At 40.5% G+C, this 21,056-nt stretch overlaps 1 protein-coding gene across 1 annotated transcript in view; it reads left to right on the top strand.

Annotated features, from left to right (window-relative positions):
• LOC145980711 (beta-1,4-glucuronyltransferase 1-like) overlaps positions 1-21,056 on the top strand; it is a 1,164,154-nt gene that overhangs the window by 1,093,287 nt on the left and 49,811 nt on the right. The window contains exons 3-4 of the mRNA XM_083113777.1: positions 17,810-18,019; positions 19,413-19,952. Of these exons, the coding sequence (XP_082969903.1) occupies positions 17,810-18,019; positions 19,413-19,952 (750 nt within the window). The remainder of the gene's footprint in view (positions 1-17,809; positions 18,020-19,412; positions 19,953-21,056) is intronic.

Below are 21,056 nucleotides of genomic sequence, written 5' to 3'. Positions count from 1 at the left end.
TAAATCGTTTACCGAAACGTTACAGATGATACGGGAGATGAAACCTGGTGTTTACAATATGACCCCGAAACAAAAAGACAGACTGCGCAGTGGAAAGGACAGTTCTCGCCCGTAAAGAAAAAAGCACGGATGTCGAAATCGAAGACAAAGGTGCGGCTGTTCGCATTTTTTGATTCCCAATCAATCAGTGGTATTACAAGGAAGTGCTTGTTCGACTAAAAAACAGTATGAAGCGCGTTAGGAAGGACATCTGTGATTCTGGCCAATGGTTTCTGTTACACGATAATGCTCTGCCTCATACTGCATTGTCTGTACAATAATACCTTGCTAAGCATTCAGTGACAGTGAATCATCCTACATATATTCCGGACTTATCGCCTGCTGATTTTTTCCTTTTCTCCAAGCTTAAGATGGCTTTGAAAGGGCGAAGATTTGACGACTTCGCGGACTTTAAATTAAATGTTCCAAAAAAACTCATTATGCTGACCAAGGCAGAAATTTATTTTATTATAAAACATAAACTAAACGTAACGTTTCAACCTTCTAGCAAGGTCTTCTTCAGACTCTGCACCAAGTACAAATGTAACAAGGTACAAAACAGGACTATATATATATAGACAAAAATTACTCCCCTCCAGACTATTAGAAAGTAGTTCTGGAACATTCTAGCAGGTAGCTTTCCCTTGTCAACTGTACTTTCACCTAAAAGGCAGTTTAGCTAAACATTTTTTTCATCTGGAATTTGGTTGGACTCTTTATGTCACGCTCTTTTTCCTTCATTTTGTGTATATATAATATATCGTCCTGTTTTATACCTTGTTACATTTGTACTTGGTGCAGAGTCTGAAGAAGACCTTGCTAGAAGGTTGGAACGTTACGTTTAGTTTATGTTTTATAATAAAATAAATTTCTGCCTTGGTCAGCATATTGAGTTTTTCATATCATGGAAATAAGGCTTAATGGTGTTATAGTTTAAATGTTACTTGTATTTTGCGAACACTTACTATCAACAGTGTTTCCAGGACCTGTACAAACGCTGGTCATAGTGTATTGCCTCCTCTGGTGATTATTTTGAAGATGATAAAGTCATTTGAAGGTAATTACTTGATTTCTTTCCTAGATTTCTTTCCTAAAAAAAAGTTCGTTTCTTTATGGGCGAGCCTTGTGAATGCTTTAGTGAAACGTGATCGATTTATTTCTTCAATTTTAAAACATTGCGCTAATTAATATTCTCATCCCTGTATGTAGTGTTCAAAATATTATTCGCGTTCTTAGGTGGAGAGAAAATAATTTTTCACAGGTTAAGGCTCAGCATGGAAATTCCCTGTCCTCGTTGATATTCCCTGGAGATTCTCTTTTTTCCATCGTCCTGACAAGGGAGCTTCTTCTGCGATGTTCCGTTATCTCCAATGATTGCCTGACGTGCAATGATTAATGATGCTCTCTGTGGAGATTCTGTCTGGGAATCTAGGACACACACTCACGCTGGCTCTCTTATCTTTAGCTGTCTCTTTCTCACTTTCGCTTTCTCTTTGTTCTCTTTCCCTCCCTCGCGCACACACCTTTTCTTTCTATATTTAGCTTTCCCTTTGTTTCTCACTTTCTCCCTTTCGTTTCCTCGTTATTCTCTTTCCCTCTTTACCTCTCTAGCGCACACGTCTTTTCTTTCTATAGCTTTCTCTTTGTTTCTCACTTTCTCTTTATTCTTCTCCCCTCTTTCCCCTGTCTATCTTTAGCTTTCTCTTTGTTTCCCACTTTATCTCTCTATCATTAAGATTCCCTTTGTTTCTCACTTTCTCTCTGTCTTTAATATTCCCTTTGTTTCTCACTTTCTCTCTCTGTCTTTAATTTTGCCTTTGTTTCTCACTTTCTCCTTTTCGCTTCCTCTATATTCTCCTTCTCTCTTTACTTCTCTCGCGCAGACATCTTTTCTTCATATCTTTAGCTTTTTCTTCGTTTCTTCCCTTCTCTCTCCATCTTTAGCATTCCCTTTGTTTCCCAGTTTCTCTCTCTATGTTTAAGATTCCCTTTGTCTCTCACTTTCTTTTTCTTCTCCTTACCTCTCTCAAGCACACTATCCCTCTCTATATACGAGTATTTAGCTTTATGCTTGTTTCTCACTTCCCTCTTTCTCTTTATTTTCCATCCTCTTCCTTTCTCGTAGCACACAGACACACACTTTCTCTCTCTCTCTCTCTCTCTTTTGAGATTTTCTTTCAGCAAAGTATTAGAGAAGTTTCAGTGACACTATCAATCGAATGCAGGCTTGCCGCTACGATGTGAAACGCTGCTACTGATTTGCTTGTTCTTATGGGTCGTGTGTCGCTTGTCACTTCTCCGTGAAACCTTCCTAAAACATTGTCGGTGACTCCATCCCTCTTTGATACAGCAGACCATTGGCGTGTGACGATTCTCAGAAAACGTTCAGTGCACTCTCAGTTGTATTATGTATAAACAAACGCTAGGGGGTAGCAATGCTACTTTCTGCTAAGTGGAAATCGCCGTTGAAACTGCTTCAATCACCCCCCCCCCCACCCCCTCTCCTCTCTCAGACCAACACACCTTCCAGTGCCCGGCTATCGACTACCAGACACCTCTGCCATGAGAATTAAGTCCGCTTTAGACGAAATCACTTGTTTAAGCATTTTCTTAACATTTATGCCATGACCAAAATGCTACCGTTTAAAGTGATGCCATGGCTTATTTCATGGCATTTCTCAAGGATAGAACCGGCTTTATTTCCGTAGCATTTTTCTCAGCATAACCAATCAGAAGTGACCTCTAGGCAGTGATGTGCGTCTACGCGTAAACAACGATAGTCTACATTCTACACGTAGACAATTTTATACGCGTAGATTACATAATCTATGTAAACAACATGGCAAAAGGTGATAACTTAGCAAAGTGCGCTGTAGAAGTAAAACAAAATTATAGTGCGTATCAGTTGCTGATGTGTAAGGATAACTTTTCATACTCTTTCTTCCAAATTCGAATAATTTCTCACCTAGGAAAAACCTAACATAGGAAATATTCTAGTGTTTTATGGGGAAAATATCACTCTTGCCTCACGACTGCCTTTCTGTTGTCTTTCTTGCATACTATTTATCTTCTTCCTTAGTTGATAATAGAAGAGAAGAGAAATTTTGTTGTAAATAGGATTCTTTTCAGTTCGTTAGTTAACCAATATAGTTGAAAATGTCACTTTCTTTTCATGAAACCCTTGAAAATTAATTTTAATGCACTTTAGATTGTCTACGTAGGCTATGTAAACTACAACCCAATGTAATCTACGCGTAGAATACGTGTAGACAACGCATGTAGACGTAAACTTATAGTCTACGGCACATCACTGCCTGTAGGCAGTGATGTGCATCTACGCGTAAACAATGATAGTCTACATTCTACACGTAGACTATTTTATACGTAATATATGTAAACAACATGGCGAAAGGTGATAACTTAGCAAAGGGCGCCGTGAAAGTAAAACAAAATTATACTGCGTATCAGTTGCTGATGTGTGAGGAGAACTTTCCATACTCTTTCTTCCAAATTCGAACAATTTCTCACCTACGAAGAAACCTAATATATACTGCTGGACAAAGAAAACCGGACACCTTAATATTTGACATCTGAATTGCAATGACAGCTCGCAGGTATATTACAGAATGTTTGGCAGATCATGTAGTACCATATGCACCATTCATAGGTTCGGACTTTGTTTATGCATTCGTACTTAATTCAGTTTCTGCAACATTTAGTTAGCCTTCGAATCAGAGCTTTTATCGACCCATTGCGTTATCACAAAAAATGCAAGTGTCCCGTATATTTTGTCCAGCAGTGTAGAAAATATTCTAGTGTTTTATGGGAAAAAGACCACCCTTGCCTCACGACTGCCATCTGTTGTTGTTTTTTGCATACTATTTATCTTCTTCCATAGTTGGTAATAGAAGAGAAGATAAATTTTGTTGTAAATAGGGTTCTTTTCATTTCGTTAGGAATCAATATAGTTGAAAATGTCACTTTCCTTTCATGAAAGCCTTGAAAATTAATCTTAATGCACTTTAGATTGTCTACGTAGTCTATGTAAACTACAACCCTATGTAATCTACTCGTAGATTACGTGTAGACAACGCGTGTAGACGTAAACTTATAGTCTACGGCACATCACTGCCTCTAGGTCACGAGTGCAAGTGTAATGGCTGCCGCGTCAGATGTAAACAATGTATCACTTCACATTTTTAAAAGCCGATAACTATTAAACCGACAGGAATAACGTTTCCTACAAAACGGTATTAGGTACGAAATAATGGCACTGCTTAAATACATACCTTACAACGTACACAGTACACGTGTGGAACAATATTTCAGTTGTTTCAATTGTAAACACCCTGCACTCAGCATAGATGGTGTAACTCCACGTGTCTTTCATGCTGTTTAAGTTATACATTATAATCGCAATAGCTAACCGAATGTTATACGAAATGCTTCCGTGTAAAGTACTATCTACTATATGATTTTTGGAAGCATTTACATAGCATTTATGCTAGTAAATATGTTAAAGGAAATGTTTTCGTCTAAAGCGGGCCTAATGAACACATCACCTTCGGTGCAAAAATGATAGAGGGCAGCAAAACTCAGAAATATGTAAGTGTTTCCTTTACTTATATTGCTTAGCGTTTTTTATATGTTTTGTTTATAAAACCAATGAAGTATGCAATAGTACATAATAAATACCATTGGAATGTGTTTATTCTCGGGTATAGCATTTTCATAGTCCGCAATCTGTTGTTCTCTGCACAAACATAAGGAGAGAGGAAAGATACATTTTTGTAATTTATTCTGTGTAGTAATTAAAGTGAGTAAGTTGTAACCAGAGTTAGGAATTTTAGGTGCTGCACCTTAAATTTTGTTGTGTGAAAATGGGTAAAAAAGTGATTCATCCCTAAAATAAGCACTTATTGAACTCTACTCATGGTGTTTCGGTTGCACCTTTTTCACAATCTCAGAACCTTTTGCACCTTTTCGCCCTTTTTGCATCTTTATCATTTTTTTTAATACAACTTGCGCACTGTTTAACCCCACCCACATTCGAGACACCGCTTCTTGTTTACCGCACAACAATGAATCGGCTTTCTTCAGTTCTTGGACGTTAATGTAGTAAGCGCTCGGACTTTAAACAGTGCCAACAATGACGCGTTACAATTGCTAGAACTTGTGCTCCTTTTGTCCTATACTGTATTGTTTACGGATTGTTGTAGGAAAGCTGTTTTGTTTTAGTTTCATTCTTCCGTCTCAGCGAGCAAGGTAACTGCAGTCTGTAATCGACGCATCAGATTGGCTTGTTCACCATGCCAAAACATACAGTAAATGTTGGGAAACTGCAGGACATTGTTAAACAGTTTAGCGGTGACAGCATCCTGAGTGATGGATCTGTTCTGAGGTGTGATGTGTGTGATATTTCTATTGCTGTTGATGACAAACACCAACGCACTCGGGTTGTGCAGCTTCTACAAAGTGGGAAGCACGTCAGAAATAAAGAACTACGAGATGGTAAAGGTGGGAGGCGACAGCAATTCATTGGTGAGGCGCTTGCATCTTCGAGTTCCAGAAATACAAGGACGTTTGTAGCGTGTGGAATACCTCTTTCGAAAGTTAACAATCCTGTCATGAAATCATATTTGCAAAAATATACTGGGAAGTCTGTTCCAGATGAGAGCACCTTAAGGAAATCTTTACCTTCAACCTCTTTATGAAGCTAAAATCTCGCAGATCAGGCAAGTAGTAGCCGACCATCCAGTCTATTTCATACTAGATGAAACCACAGATAGGTAAAACAGGTACGTTTCGAACATCTTAGTAGCACCTCTCAATGGGCATCAAGTAAAACCCATGCTTTTAAAAACTTATTTTCTTTGCAAAACAGATAATGCAAGTGTAATGCAAAGTTTCAATGATGCATGTTTTGTATTGCGGCCGGAGGGCGTAAAATATGATAGAGTGTGGTTAGTTCTTACAGACCAAGCATCTTACATGTTAGCTGCATTTTCTAATCTGAAGAATATGTATCCTAACTTAAAACATGTGGCCTGCATTGTTCATGCTTTGCATCGAGTTTGTGAAGCTCTTAAAGATGAATATACATATGTGAACGAATTTGTTTCTGGCATTAAGAAAATACTGAAAAAGGCTCCTTCTAGAATACAGAAGTACGTAGAAATTACGAAACTTTCATAACCACCCTCTCCCATCCTCACTACATGGGGTACATGGTTAAAAGCTGCAGTGTTTATTTGCAATCATTTCCATACAATATCGAAATTTTTAGATGCTTTGCCTTGTGATTCCTCAGCTGTAGAAAAAGCCAAAAAACTTGCACTTATACAGGAATTTCAAGATGAACTCTATATTGTACATGGCTTCTCTTTCCTTACTACTGCAATTACAAAACTGGAGGAGCAGTGTCCTGAAAAGGAAGCACAGTGGGCTGTTTTGATGGATGTGCAACGAGAGATGCAAGGTCGGGAAAGAGAAGTTAGAACAAAGTTTAGCCAAGAACCCTGATGTTCAAAAAGTCACAACCAACAAGGATGTGGATTACTGGTTGAAAACAAAATACGCACCACTTGTGTCTGTTGACGTTGAACGTTCTTTTTCAACTTACAAGTATCTGCTTAGTGACCGCAGATGTAGCCTCACTCAGAAGAACATAGAAATTTTGAACGTAATCTATTTTAACAGTTTTCTAGATGACTAATTCTAAGCAAGTAAGAAGAAGCATGTTTTCCTTTATGTCGCTTTCTAATGTATCAGAGAATTTTCTTTGCTTAGTTATATTAAATGATTTAAAACCAGTGAATACTCTTGTGTTTATCCAGACAAATTGAATCATATATGTATGCACTGGTCACAATAAATTTTACATCTGAAAATTAGCACCTATTTTAGCACCTTTTTTGTACAAAAATTGGCACCTTTTTTGCACCTTTATTGGCAAATTTTTGCACCTAAAATTCCTAGCTCTGGTTATAACATTGGTTTTAATAAGAGAAAGTACCCCGAGCTCGGGCGAGATATAAAATAATTGTTTATTATTTATTATGCTGTTTGTTATGACAATGTAGCATTGGCGTCACTTGAGACCTGAATTCGTGGGGGGGCAGAATTGAACTCGGGGAACAACTTTGGAAGGGTGCAGAACCAAAAATTATTCTACCCCATAATAATAGCTTCCAGCACTATAATTTACTAAATAACTGTTACATTTGCAAAATCATAACAAAATACTCATTACCTTGTTCTTCAAATCGCAAAAACTTAACACAAGTGCCATTAAATTGTTATTTTTAATAAACCGGAAGAATTTTTGGCGGGGCATGTGCCCCCCTTGCCCCTGGGATGTTACGCCTATATAGTGTAGGACAAAGATCTCTGAATTTTAACGACGAATTCTTGGTAACAGTCTTCACGGTAACCCAGATTTGGTTTCGTAAGTTTCAGAGTTCGACTCCCTGCAGAAGCATGGGTGTTCCATTGTGTTCTCAACCATTTCTAACAGGAGCTTGTCTATGTATCATGAGACGTAAGATGCAGCTCCGAATCGCGCAACATGTTGTTCCATAGGACCTGGTTCTACGGGTGCTTAGTGGTAAAGACACATTATATTTAAAACAAATACTGTATTGAGCTGAAATATAGTGTATTCAAGTTACATGTTTGCTTCATAATGGCAAACGAAGCACACTGACCTCAAATCCATCGTTATCCACAGCTCACCTTCACGTGGTACTGTAGCTGGATTGGAGACTATGCTTTCAAGTAGGTGGAACAATGAGACTCCGTTAGTGTGACGTCACAGCAGACGACGAGCTGGGACTGAGTCTAAATAAATAAAAACGTGCGTTTTTCGCTATTCAAATACATTGAACTTTAAGAATCGTGACAGCAGTTGACACGTTCTGGCAATTTTACGTACGCGTCGTATTATTTTACTATTAATATAAACTTAATAATACTCAGCGGTGAACGATGAGACTCGGTGAAGTACACAGACTCCTCTCAGGTACAGGGATAGTGTTAGGCAAAGACAATATTCACAGCACAGAGAAATAAAACCACATTACTGCCGTATGTATAAACTGAAAAGTTTTATTCTTTATTTATTGCAATTATAATGCAACTATGCTTGAGACGAGGGCGAGGATTTCGCTTTGTCGATGAATTGACTCAATTAAAACGAATAAACTCAATGCGTGGCTATCGGCAAGCCTATGAGCACATAGACCTAGCTTGCGCCCCGAACTACCACACCAAGAGATATGCAATGATAACTGAGCCAATATTTGCTCTTTAGCCTTTTATTTCCAAATTAATCCTTAGGCTAACTTTATTATTTAACGTAGAATGGTTGCAGTATTGTGCATATCATCAATGCATGGCTATCGGCGTACCTATGATCACATAGGCCTAGCTTTCGCCCCGAACTACCATACCAAGATGTATGCACAACACCGAGGAGTTCTCTTTTAAGTTTAAAAGCTTCGTCGATCCGTGGCGAAAAAGTGTGATGATTCTTACGCGATATCCTCGCTTTTATACTATTTTCGAGAACACAGATTAAAGTACAGATGAATCATTCACTATCTACAAAAGGATATTATCAACAAAACTGACATCTATACATCTTTAGAAATACAAATTCGTATAGTGCACTCTTGCAAACATGAAGATACATTAAACTACTCATATCAGAGCATAAAATACAATAAACATTAAACAAAAGATATATATTACAAACAGGGTGCAATATTACATATAATAACAAAGAAATTACGCTTTCTTTTACAAAAATAAATACATTAGTGACATATCTTCTACTGGTGACGTCACATAAGAATGTGGATCATATCATCTGTCCCTTCCTTTCGGAAACTATGTTTCAGGAAGGAAGTTATCTACCTGGAGAAAACTTAGTTTTAAAGTACAAATTCTTTCTTTTTATCCTCTGAAAAACGCACCAGTTTTAGGTTATCCAAGTTAACCTTACCATATAATTCTTTAGTCCTTGGAATTAGCAATGTCACAACATTATTTTCCACTTTGTCCACTAGATAAGGTCCTATCCACAACATAGATAACTTTTGAATGGTCCTATCTAGTGAGGAGCTTAAGGAATGGTTTTTAACCATCACGAAGTCTCCAACTGTCACTGTCTTGGCGTTTCCCTTCTGTTTTAAATCCTTCGACAACTTCTTCTTCTCCCTGACTTGGGCTAAGAATAATTTGGACTTCCAATCCGGTTGGGCTTCTTCCCGTTCGGGCCAATTGAAATGAGTTAGGATCTCTCTGGGTATAGGATGATTGAAGAATAGTTCAGCAGGCGAATATCCCGTGGTCTCAGAAATAGAATAATTAATCATCAAGACGACTGCAGGCATATGTTACCATCAGGCCTACCAACAATTAAGGTGCTCATAGAAGATGAATATCAAGGCACAGTAACATCTCCTTGTTTCCACTTTATCAGTTCTTCATTCAGGAGCTTTCTTTAGGCTATAGGTATGGGATATGAAGATCGATACACAGGTTCTGTGGTGGTGAGTTCAATCTCACACTGGAAGTAGTTAATAGTACCTGGTCTCTCGGAAAATACATCTTTATGCTTCAGTAAGACTTCCTTCAATTGGCATCTACCCCATTCGCATAAAATCTCATTCGCATTGACCTTCTGAAGAATGTCGTCAGGTCTAGCCGTCCACTGATCGACATGGGAATCTTCACGGACTTTTCTTACATACGTCCCTGTCGAAGATCCATTATTCACGAGGTCCTGCTCTACCGGAACTCCGTCTACGGTGAGGGATAACTTCTCGCGCTGTAGGTCAATTCCTGCTTCATATTTCCTGAGGAATGTGTAGCCCAAAATAAAGTCAGCTTCGAGACCTTTCAAGACAAACATGTCCTCCAATTCTACCAGCAATCTCCAGATATACTTGTCTACATCCCAGAACTCTAGTTTTGTTTCTCCCAGTGAAATCAGTCAGCCTAACATCTGGACATGTTTGTAACTGCAATGACGGCAGCTTCTCTTTAATCTTCTTCCAAATGGCGTAGCTCATGAGATTACATTCGCTGCCAGTGTCCAGGACACAAATAAACTCGACGCCTGTTACAGTTGCCTTAATTAATGGAGCCCTGGGTAAATTTTCCTTTCTAACTGCCTGTTGTAGTGCTCTATCAAAACTTTGTTCTCCTTCATTGAGAGTCAGCACAACAAAAATATGATTGTCTTCACTATTTATAACGCTGTCATCTGTTCCCAGAGAAGTCCAAGATTTTAGCTCAACCGTGATCGGGAACGAAGAATTCACGTTGGGCGACTGGCTAAATCCGACTGCATACCACTCGGATTAGGACTAGTCGATGGTGCCCAACAAAAGTCTCTTGTCATGTCGACGCTTTGACGTTGCTCGATCGTCAAACGTGAAGCAGAAGGTTCAAACGGAGGCGCCGTCGCTCTGAAGTTACTGGGTTCAGAGGCGTTACGTGAAGAGTCACGGGAATGTTCTTCTGGATCAGATCTGGAACGACGCGGCCCACGTGCGTAGTTGTTCCTGCCATACCTTCTCGGAGGATTACGCCGCCTGTTGTAATTGGAATATCCATTCCTCTGGTTCTGCATAACTTGTCTGACTCTGGGTTGTTGGTTTCCAATCTATTTTGTCTGGGAGCATTTCCCTGGCCTGCACCTTCCCTATTCCACACAGGCTTCCAACTGTCCTGTTCCTCAAGCACCTCGAACCTTTTCAGAAAGTCGGCTATCTGCCGTACAGTTTGAGGAGAATTAGCTAGACTCAGACTGCGAGCTCTATATGGAAGCTGGGAGATGATTAAATTCACAATCTCAGGTTCTATGTAACGGGCAGACAGATTGCGGTAGGCTGAGTAAATAGACCAGGCATATTCCTCCATGCTCATACCGGACTGCTTTAAGTATCGGCGAGATCTCACTGCTGTCAGCTGCCTCTCTTTGGCCTCTTCTGAAGCATATTGTTTGCGAAAACGACGGCAGAAATCAGGATAGGACTTGAACTCTAACTGGTTTGCTCGAAACCAATGCTCAGCCTGGCCCTTGAAAAGCCGAGGAATAATTTCCAATCGGTATTCGTATGGAATCTGCATTAAATCAAAATTGATATTAAGTTCTTTTAAGTATTGCTCAGCATTCTGGGCTTCCAGGTCTCCCTTGAACTTCGACAAGGAATTAAGGTCTGCCATCCTTGGAGTTCCAGTCATTGCTGATCGCTGAGTTGTTGGCGGCGACTCATCTGGCCCGCTCCATGAATTTCCATGCCTTCGTGTTCGCTTCCTGATTTTTGCTTGATACTGAGAGTCTGAGCTGGTGCTGGAAGAGGAGGAACTGCGATCTTTCTTCCTTTCTAGACGTTTCCTCTTTGTCCTTTCTTCATAAAGACTGTGCCGGGCCCTGCGAGATTCACGCTCTCTGTAACCTCTGTCATCGCCCGAAAGACTAAAGGTAGGTGGAACAGCAGACGCCACTTCATTAGCTCTTGAATCAGCAGTAACTCGTGGGCGACAGACTTGTTTGTCTTCTCTAGTTCTCTCTCCACCGGCTCTGTCCATCGCTTCATTTAGTTCAATGTTCATGGTTGGCAACGCTGCACTCTCAGCAACTGCAGACGGATGACCAGCTGTTCGAGATCCAGTTTCTGTTTCCGTTTGGCGGGTAACGTGCATGGTCTCTAACTGATTCGTAAGTTGTTCTACTTGAGTTTTTATTTCCTCAACGTCCTTGCTTCTTTGAGACACAACTACTGAAATCTGACTAATATTTTCTTGGACCTCAGCCCGGAACTGTATTTTGTCAGTCTCGGCCTCGGCCAACATCTGTTCTATTGTCAGCTGTTCTTCGATAATCCTATTGCACTCTCCAGTGAATCTCGAGTTAATATCCTCCACATCTGTGCGAACATTTTCCGTGGCTTTATTTACATCGGCTGCCAAGCTGCGCCGGAAGTCATCAAAGTCTATCTCTCTAGCCTGCCGTATTTCTTCAGAGAATCGAGCCCTAGTTTCCTCGTTCTCAGACTTCAGTTGTTGAATCTCACAGGCCATCTCGCCTATTTCAGCTCTTAATACTTTTATAGATTCATCGTGCTGCTTACCGATATCATCCTTTAGCAACGCACATTGTCTGAGGATATCTTCCTTTAATATGTCAGATTGTGTACAGATATCAGCCTTCAGTGCTTCAGACTGCTTACACATATCAGCCTGCAATGTTTCAGACTGTTTGCAGATATCGGCTTTCAAGCTGGTAATGGAATCAGCTTGCTGTTTAATATCAGCCTGCAATGTTTCAGACTGCAGATATCAGCTTTCAAGCTGGTAATGGAATCAGCTTGCTGTTTAATATCAGCCTGTAATTTTCCCATACTTTGACTTGTTGTTTGCTAATTCCTTCAATCATTGCTTTTAATGCTTTGAACATATTTAATGGATCAGATGAACTATCCGTAGACAATAATTCACAATCTTTACAAACCAAATCGGTAGAGTTGTGGCTTTCAGTTCGAATATCTAGGCCACAACATTCAAAATGTAGAAGCTTTGTACATTTCTTGCACACAAATGTGGTTTTATCTTTATCAATGACCCGACAACAATCGGGAACATTAAGTCCTGAACTCGAAGTGAGATTTTTATTTGCGCTACGCAAATGCTTCTTTTCCATTTCGAAACGAAATAACTCTGTGCTTTTCAATAAATATGAAAGTTCAGTGTTCTTGCACAATTAATCTCAACTTTAAACAATTGTCTTGCCCTTGTACACTACAAAATCGAGCCAACACGTTGAGCTGCCACTTGATACGTTCTAAGCACAATTACTTCACGCGTCGTATTATTTTACTATTAATATTAACTTAATAATACTCAGCGGTGAACGATGAGACTCAGTGAAGTACACAGACTCCTCTCAGGTACAGGGATAGTGTTAGGCAAAGACAATATTCACAGCACAGAGAAATAAAACCACATTACTGCCGTATGTATAAACTGAAAAGTTTTATTCTTTGTTTATTGCAATTATAATGCAACTATGCTTGAGACGAGGGCGAGGATTTCGCTTTGTGGATGAATTGACTCAATTAAAACGCATAAACTCAATGCGTGGCTATCGGCAAGCCTATGAGCACATAGACCTAGCTTGCGCCCCGAACTACCACACCAAGAAATATGCAATGATAACTGAGCCAATATTTGCTCTTTAGCCTTTTATTTCCAAATTAATCCTTAGGCTAACTTTATTATTTGACGTAGAATGGTTGCAGTATTGTGCATATCATCAATGCATGGCTATCGGCGTACCTATGATCACATAGGCCTAGCTTTCGCCCCGAACTACCATACCAAGATGTATGCACAACACCGAGGAGTTCTCTTTTAAGTTTAAAAGCTTCGTCGATCCGTGGCGAAAAAGTGTGATGATTCTTACGCGATATCCTCGCTTCTATACTATTTTCGAGAACACAGATTAAAGTACAGATGAATCATTCACTATCTACAAAAGGATACTATCAACAAAACTGACATCTATACATCTTTAGAAATACAAATTCGTATAGTGCACTCTTGCAAACATGAAGATACATTAAACTACTCATAACAGAGCATAAAATACAATAAACATTAAACAAAAGATATATATTACAAACAGGGTGCAATATTACATATAATAACAAAGAAATTACGCTTTCTTTTACAAAAATAAATACATTAGTGACATATCTTCTACTGGTGACGTCACATAAAAATGTGGATCATATCACAGTTACAAGACAAAAATGTGATGTGCATCCTTACAGATGAGAATGTAAAGAATAAATTGAGTTGGAAAATGAGTAAAGCGAATGTCCAAAAGGAATCCGACCCGGAATCCCAGCCAATGGGCGCCGCCGGTTTAATCGCCTGTGGCTGCTGGTTTCCCATCATCTATAGCGGCAGCGTGGCCCACTTGAAATCGGGTGAGCTTCGGCCCGGCTTCGGCTGTGCTCGGAAGTGGAATGTTTTGAAAATGCATGATTCTTGTTGGGAAACCTGATGGTAAGAGACCTGTAGGAAGGCCAAGACGAAGATGGAGGGACAACGTTGAGATGGACCTAAGGGAAATCGGTAGGGATGGAAAAGAGTATATAGAACTTGCTCAAAATAGGGAAACATGGAAGGCCTGTGTTGCTGCAGCCATGAACCTTCGGGTTTAAGAAGGCTAGAGAGTTAGTTAGTTAGTTAGTTATGATTTTCTTACTTCCGTTATTCTTTACCTTATTGTCTGTAAGATATGTGTGATATATAATCGTATTCTCCGACATTTATCTTTACATCGATGTACGTACAATACGCACCATAATTTTGTTTCATAACTGCTGTCATGTCACAATAATTAAAACTACCCCCTTCGATGGAAAATCCCATTGATTTGAATAGGAAGAAAACACGTTTGCCCGTTGTTTAGACTCAGTTCCAACTCGTCGTCTGCTTGTGACGTCACCACTAAATTACTCCATTCACAATGAGCAGATTCCTGCCATCTAGGAGTAAAAAGTTGAACGTTGTCCATGGATCGTAAGTGTGTGTTCACAGATAGAGCTGTTGAATGGAAAATATCAAATGTTGATTATGCACCTCGAGTACACACACACACACACACACAGGTCTCCTGATATTTTCCATTTTTATTTTCATTCACGTTTATCTTGCATTTGGTATGTTTTGAAGGAAACAATTGCACTAATGGTGGAACAGGAGTTGCCAAAAACTTTAATAAAATTTTAGTTCAGTTCTTGAATCTCGAATTATGCCAAACCAAGTCTGTGAACATAGCGATGGACACGGCTCCAACTGGAATCCGTTACATAACCTGGTATTATCTTTACATTCGACTGTACTCTGACGTAGTTATTAGGTTATATACGGATAGCCTTACACCTTACTAGTATTATTAGACAAACAAAGGCACATATACATATTCTGTCGGTGTAATTTACGTCGCCGAATTACATAGCTAGGGAAAATGAGAAATAAGTTAAACGAAACTTCCTTTATTCCCTCTCACCCTTTTTACTTCCCTTCTGTGAACCTCGCTTCATCCTTGTAAGCTATGCAACCGTGTGGTCTTCGCCGCTATTCGGGTTGACTAGTTGTAAAGGATAAAACGTGCACTGGTGCTTTATTAATGAACCACATATTTCATTGGTGTTATAAGGCCCAATATCTTCGTCAGTGTACTAGTATATCCGGCTTAGTGCAAATAAATGCTAAAAGGAACTAATTTATTAGAGCGAATAAAAAAGAAGTGGTGGTTAAAATATGATTTTTATCTTCGCCGAACAGGAGGTCGACAGTGTTGTTGGGAAATAAACATGGCGGTTGGCTACACGTGATTATGATGATAAAGAGGATTCATTTTCGCCCTTAATTAACTAATTATACAGGCAGCGTCTAGATGAAGGATCTTCGTTGATAATTGAGCGCCCGCATGCGTCACCGAAAACTACGAAGGGCGTGTTTCGCCCTGCTTTGCAGTTACGTTTCGTACATTACGCGAGATTGCAGCAATCTCTTGATTTACAAGGAGAGGCGGTGCCGTGTTATAAATCCCCATTACGAGTTATGTAATGGATTCCGGCCGGGGCATTAGTACTGCGATGGCAAGACACCCTGAATTTAATTCACGAGAAAACGCGCTACATCATTCTTCCTCGTTGCGGCTATTCTTTTTTTCACAGTTCGCGCTCGCTTTTTCGCCCGAATCGTAATGGTGATTTAGTAATGGTGATTTAGTGCAATCTCTGTGATTACTGGTGATTTTTAGCCGTGCTTCAAACATTGTGTCCGATGAAGCCAACACCACCTCGCCTTGCCGCTACGCAGCCAGTCACACATCAGATGGACGCATTGCATAACGTGAAAGGATATTAACCAACGCACTGCATTTCTTAGCAACTATCATAACCAATTGTTTTCTTTTATAAAAAATGCTGTTGTCATTATGTCGTGGCAGTGTGAAAGATTTTTCAGTGAAACTCCGACTAATGAAATATGCATTGAGAAAATGTCTACAGATTTATTGCAATTACAGATCGTTGACAGCGCGCACTATATGCGGTGGAAGAATTTTTTTGTAACTGGAGTGTTACCATAAGGTTACTGGAGCATTCTGAATTGCTGTTTAGGTCTCAGTTTCCACTACATCAAACATTTTTTTAATGTTTTTAGTCACATTACCGTTGGTTAATCAAAAGTGGCAGATAATTGACGCAATATGTAACAAATATTCATAGTTATTTCACGTCGCATTTCTGCCACTTTAGCATAATGGCGGCGAGTGGTGATTTCTAATGAACTGGTGAAATGAATATGGAACAAACACAATCAGTAGCCTACCCAAAATTCGAACCTAGAATCCCTGTCACGTTGCGATAACCACTCAGCCACGGAAGCCGGCAGGTGCTATCTCTTAATGTAATGTTAGAAGGAGAAACAGTTGTGCAATCCTAGTAATGTTGCCAACGAATTATCAGAATTTGTATGTTATTGTACAGTCACGGTCACTTCTGAGTTGTAATGGTACCACTGAAAATAAAGGGGATTGTTTCAACTCAGAAGTGTCCGAGGCTGTACCTCCCATAGAGCTTATCGCACATCAAAGCAACCTTCAGGCACATAGCCAGAAAGATGACGAGAAGGAGTCGACTTATCTCTGCCTAGCTCCTCTCCCCCTCCTCGAAGTTTCATTTCTTAACATCTTCCTAAATCTCTTTTCACGATGTCATGGTTTTATCTTGTTAGGAGGTGCGGTTAAGTGTTGCACGTTATGTTTTAATAATGAATTACTGGAATGGGCATAGTCCTCGAGTATGTTGGTGTTATATGTATTTTCTACTCTTTCGGCGGCCGATCCTCATGCTGGTAAGTGGGGAGCGGGGATTACGCTGCAAACCAACCGGACATCAGCGGTGGCGCCGAGAGGTACAACGCGGCGGGAGGAAATACTATGCGCACCTCGTTCTACAGGCTGCTGCGTTTCTTATCGTGCTGGATTGCCAGCATCAGGGTAAGACTAGAAAAGACCTATAATGGTGAATGATGCAGAAGGGCTGTATACCCCTCCCTTTCCTCTAGAAATTTTTGCTTTTTATTGTTACAAAAACAGTGAGAATAATTAAATTTCCAAGGTTCGTAAAAGATATTCATGTAATTTTCAGAAATTCAATGTTATAATAGTGATTTAATATGTTATTTTATAAAGCATATTAGAGAAGGTTAGAGGTGAATGATATTTGTTTAGTGAAAAGGTAACCCAAACTGGACATATGGAAATATAAAATGTATTAGTGCTACTTATTTCACACGGATTTTCTAACTCATTACGCTAATCATGACAATGAGGATGAATAATGATTAGTTGAATTTAACGAAGGGCACTCGCTAAGGAACACCCTTTCCCACCCCAGGATTCGAACCCAAGACCGTCGATGACGATTTCGTAAGTCCAGCTTTCAACGCGCCCGACCATACACACAAGTGTCCTCCTATTATGCTGTGAATCTTCTGAACGATATGTGTATTATAAAGAAACACTCTCTGCTAGTCCGGGAATCTTTCACAAGGAATTTCCATTGTAGCCACAAACCTCCGACATTCATTTGTTTTTATATTAGAATGATTGTTCAGATCTCTGCTAAACTCATAAACTCGCTTCTAATGCACCTATCTTCCTTCTCCCACACAGCTTGAAGCAGACTTTGCAGCCTTAGTTCGGGCCGTGCAGCAGGGGCGGGTCTTGGACACCAGCGGAGAGTACCAGATAGTCGGCAACCTGGCTCCAGGGACCAAGCTACCCCAGCCGCGGCCTCCAGCCACCATTCCAGACATTGCCCTCGTGACGCAGTGCTCCGTCAGGCATCTTTATAACCTTGTGCCTCTCATCGAACGCTGGCAGGTAGGCTAAGTCTCCTTTATTTTAATTACCTATAACTTTATGGATATTTGTAAAAATATGGTTTGCCGTTTCTGCGACTAGAAAACTTGTCTCTTTTGCTGCTTATGAAAATCCTATTTTATTATTATCAGTGTATCAGTGTTTATATTAACTTACAGCAAATGTGCATGTGTAAACATATTAAAATTATGCAAATTCAATGTTAGTGTTTTTAATTGTATGGTGTGAACACACACACACACACACACACAGAAAAAGAGTTTGGTTTATGTTTTTCCTTTCAAGAGAATTCATCAACAACAATCAACTAGAATGGAATTACTCAAATAATAGCATGATGTACAAAAGATGGATAGAACATCATGGCAATATATATACAGTTTTCCAAACACTGTATTGCAAAAGCAAGGGGGGGAAAACTCACATTTCTTCCATATATATATCACCCTACATGTCCACCTTTTACTACCTCGCTTGTTAGAAGCATCGTACACTGTTGGTGCTGCCATCTTTGTTGATGTCCTACGATGACTGCCTTAAAGCATATCTAATTATCCGATATGGTATCGTTTCCCTCTCAATGCCTCATGTCAGGGCAGTATGCAGGATGTTCCCGTATCTCTCACGAGATTCTTGACTCAGTGGTATCGTGCATTGTCATGAAGAAGAATGACCGTCATACAACCTGGGCACGAATTCCGGCCTGGGCATGTATGAGTGTCCCTTCATTAATTTCATCACTCATCCTCATCTTGGCAATTAGCCAAAAGTACAATCAACGGCAAAAATAATCGTAGGCATTGCCGCTATTTTTAATTACTTTTTTATGCTACATTCCTGTGTTGTTTTAAGGAATGAAACTATGTTGGTTCGTAGCAGACATTGTTCTCTGCTTACTGACGTCATTATTTCAATTCATTGTCATCACAATGTGTAATGCAGATCGAATTAAAATGGCGGTGGACAGTTCGCCTACTGTTTCTTTTGCCGTTGGGTGTACCAGAAAAGCGAAGCCAAACAAACCCAATCAAATCACACCTTTCATGGCGTGTTCCATAGCGCAGGGATAGTTACCTTCTTATGTAACCAAAGTTAAGAAACCATTCCGAGGCCCAACAGTCCTTTTTGGTCAGGACCTGCCAAGTTACATTTCTCTGACGCTGTTTTCTGGCTACTAACGCTTTCAAGTAGCACCCCAACTGTCCTTACAATGGTGATCAGCTCCGAAATTTCACAGCGGTCCTGAACACAGGACCGCTCGTACTAAAGGCGAGAGAGAGGAAGCTCTACGTAAGCAAAACTGTAAGACTAATATTAAATGTATAGTTGATATGGTACTTGTTTTGGCAAAGTATCCTTCTTGAGTACTGACTGTATTCTTTCCTACCCCCAGGGTCCGGTGTCCGTGGCTGTCTTCGCCGAAGACCGTGAGATCTCGGAGGCACTGTGGACCATCGCCGGTCTCCGCAACTGCTTCCCAGGCGTCCGCCTCAACGTCTCTTTCCAGATGGTGTCCCCACTCCCTGCAGGAAGCCGACCTCCTTTGTCCCCGCCAACGTCCCCACCTCCTTGCGAAGGCCTTCTGGACCACCTCCAGGCGTACCCCACTCAGACGAACTACGCCCGGGGAGGCAGGCAATACCCCAATAACCTCCTGAGGAACGTGGCCCGCAGGGGGACGCCCACGGAGTTTGTGCTAGTGATCGACGTTGACATGGTTCCCAACGTGGACCTAAGACAGGATTTTTACAATTTCGCCCTCCAGAACAGGCTCTTCCAAGAGTCCAGGAGGGACGATAAAACTGTGTATGTGGTACCGGCTTTTGAAGCGAAAGAGAATCTGCCGATGCCCAGGGACAAGACTGAGCTGTTAAGGCTCACCGAGAAGTTTCTAGTGCGGCCGTTTTATTTTGAACTCTGTTGGAAGTGTCAGGTAAGTTAAAACTTGCATCTTGTGTGCTCCAGGAGTGATTATTTGTTGGTATTAGATTGCTGATAACTTTTGGTTTGAAGATGAGCATTTGCAGCTTAAATTGATGTTTCTATCTACAGTATTCAATTTGTGGCAGAACAACCCACACTTATCTTACGGTATCCAATTTGTGGCTAAACAACCCAAACTTATCCTACAGTATCCAATTTCTGGCAGAACAAACCACACTTATCGTACAGTATCCAAATTGCGGTAGAACAACCCTCACTTATCCTACAGTACACAAATTGCGGCAGAACAACCAACATTTATCCAAAAATTTCCAATTTGTGGCAGAACAACCCTCATTTATCCTACAGTATCCAAATTGTGGCAGAACAACCCACACTTATCCTATAGTATCCAAATTGAGACAGGAAACAAACCCTTATCCTATGCAGCACACAAATGTCCAAGGGACATATTCGGGCCGACGTTCTGGACAACAACAGATATCCAGGCATATCCACTTTTCTTTCAATATTTAAAAGAGCGGTGACTGAAAAGTTTAGAGCCTGTATAAAACCAAAGAAGATACAGATATAACCCGCAAGTGCTACATACTTGCTTCAGTGGTGTTGAAGCTCCGTTATCCAATCATGTTCGAACCATAACTCCTCCACGGCTTGAATGACGACATTGTCGTTGCCCAACTAAAATGGAACCTGCAGTTATGGATTGTTACCATGGCAACCGCTGGGGTGAGTGCGGCAGCATTGTCTTTGTGGAAGAGGACTCCTCTGGTCAGCATGCCTGGCCTCTTTTCTTGGCTTTGAACTCTGAGGCATTTCAGTAGGTCAGCATATACTCTCCGGTGATGGTGTGACCCCTTTCAAAGTAGTCTATCAGCAAGACACTTCGGGTAATTGATGCCATCACCTTACCGGCTAACGGGTGACCTTGGCCTTCTTCGGTGTGAAAGTTGATGCATGCTTCCATTGTTCTTTTCTTTCCGGCTGATAGTTGTGGACCCAGCAATAGCAATGGATAGAGCAAGGAACTTGTCCACATTTGCTTCAAACCCTTCCCTTGATATCTTGTGCCGAGGGCGCTTCTGCTCAGGTG

The sequence above is a fragment of the Lepisma saccharinum genome, chromosome 28 (assembly GCF_977018435.1).
Source record: "Lepisma saccharinum chromosome 28, izLepSacc3.1, whole genome shotgun sequence".
NCBI lineage: Eukaryota > Metazoa > Arthropoda > Insecta > Zygentoma > Lepismatidae > Lepisma > Lepisma saccharinum.
The sequence above is the reverse complement of the archived record's forward strand: the minus strand, read 5'-3'. Positions and strand labels throughout refer to the sequence as shown.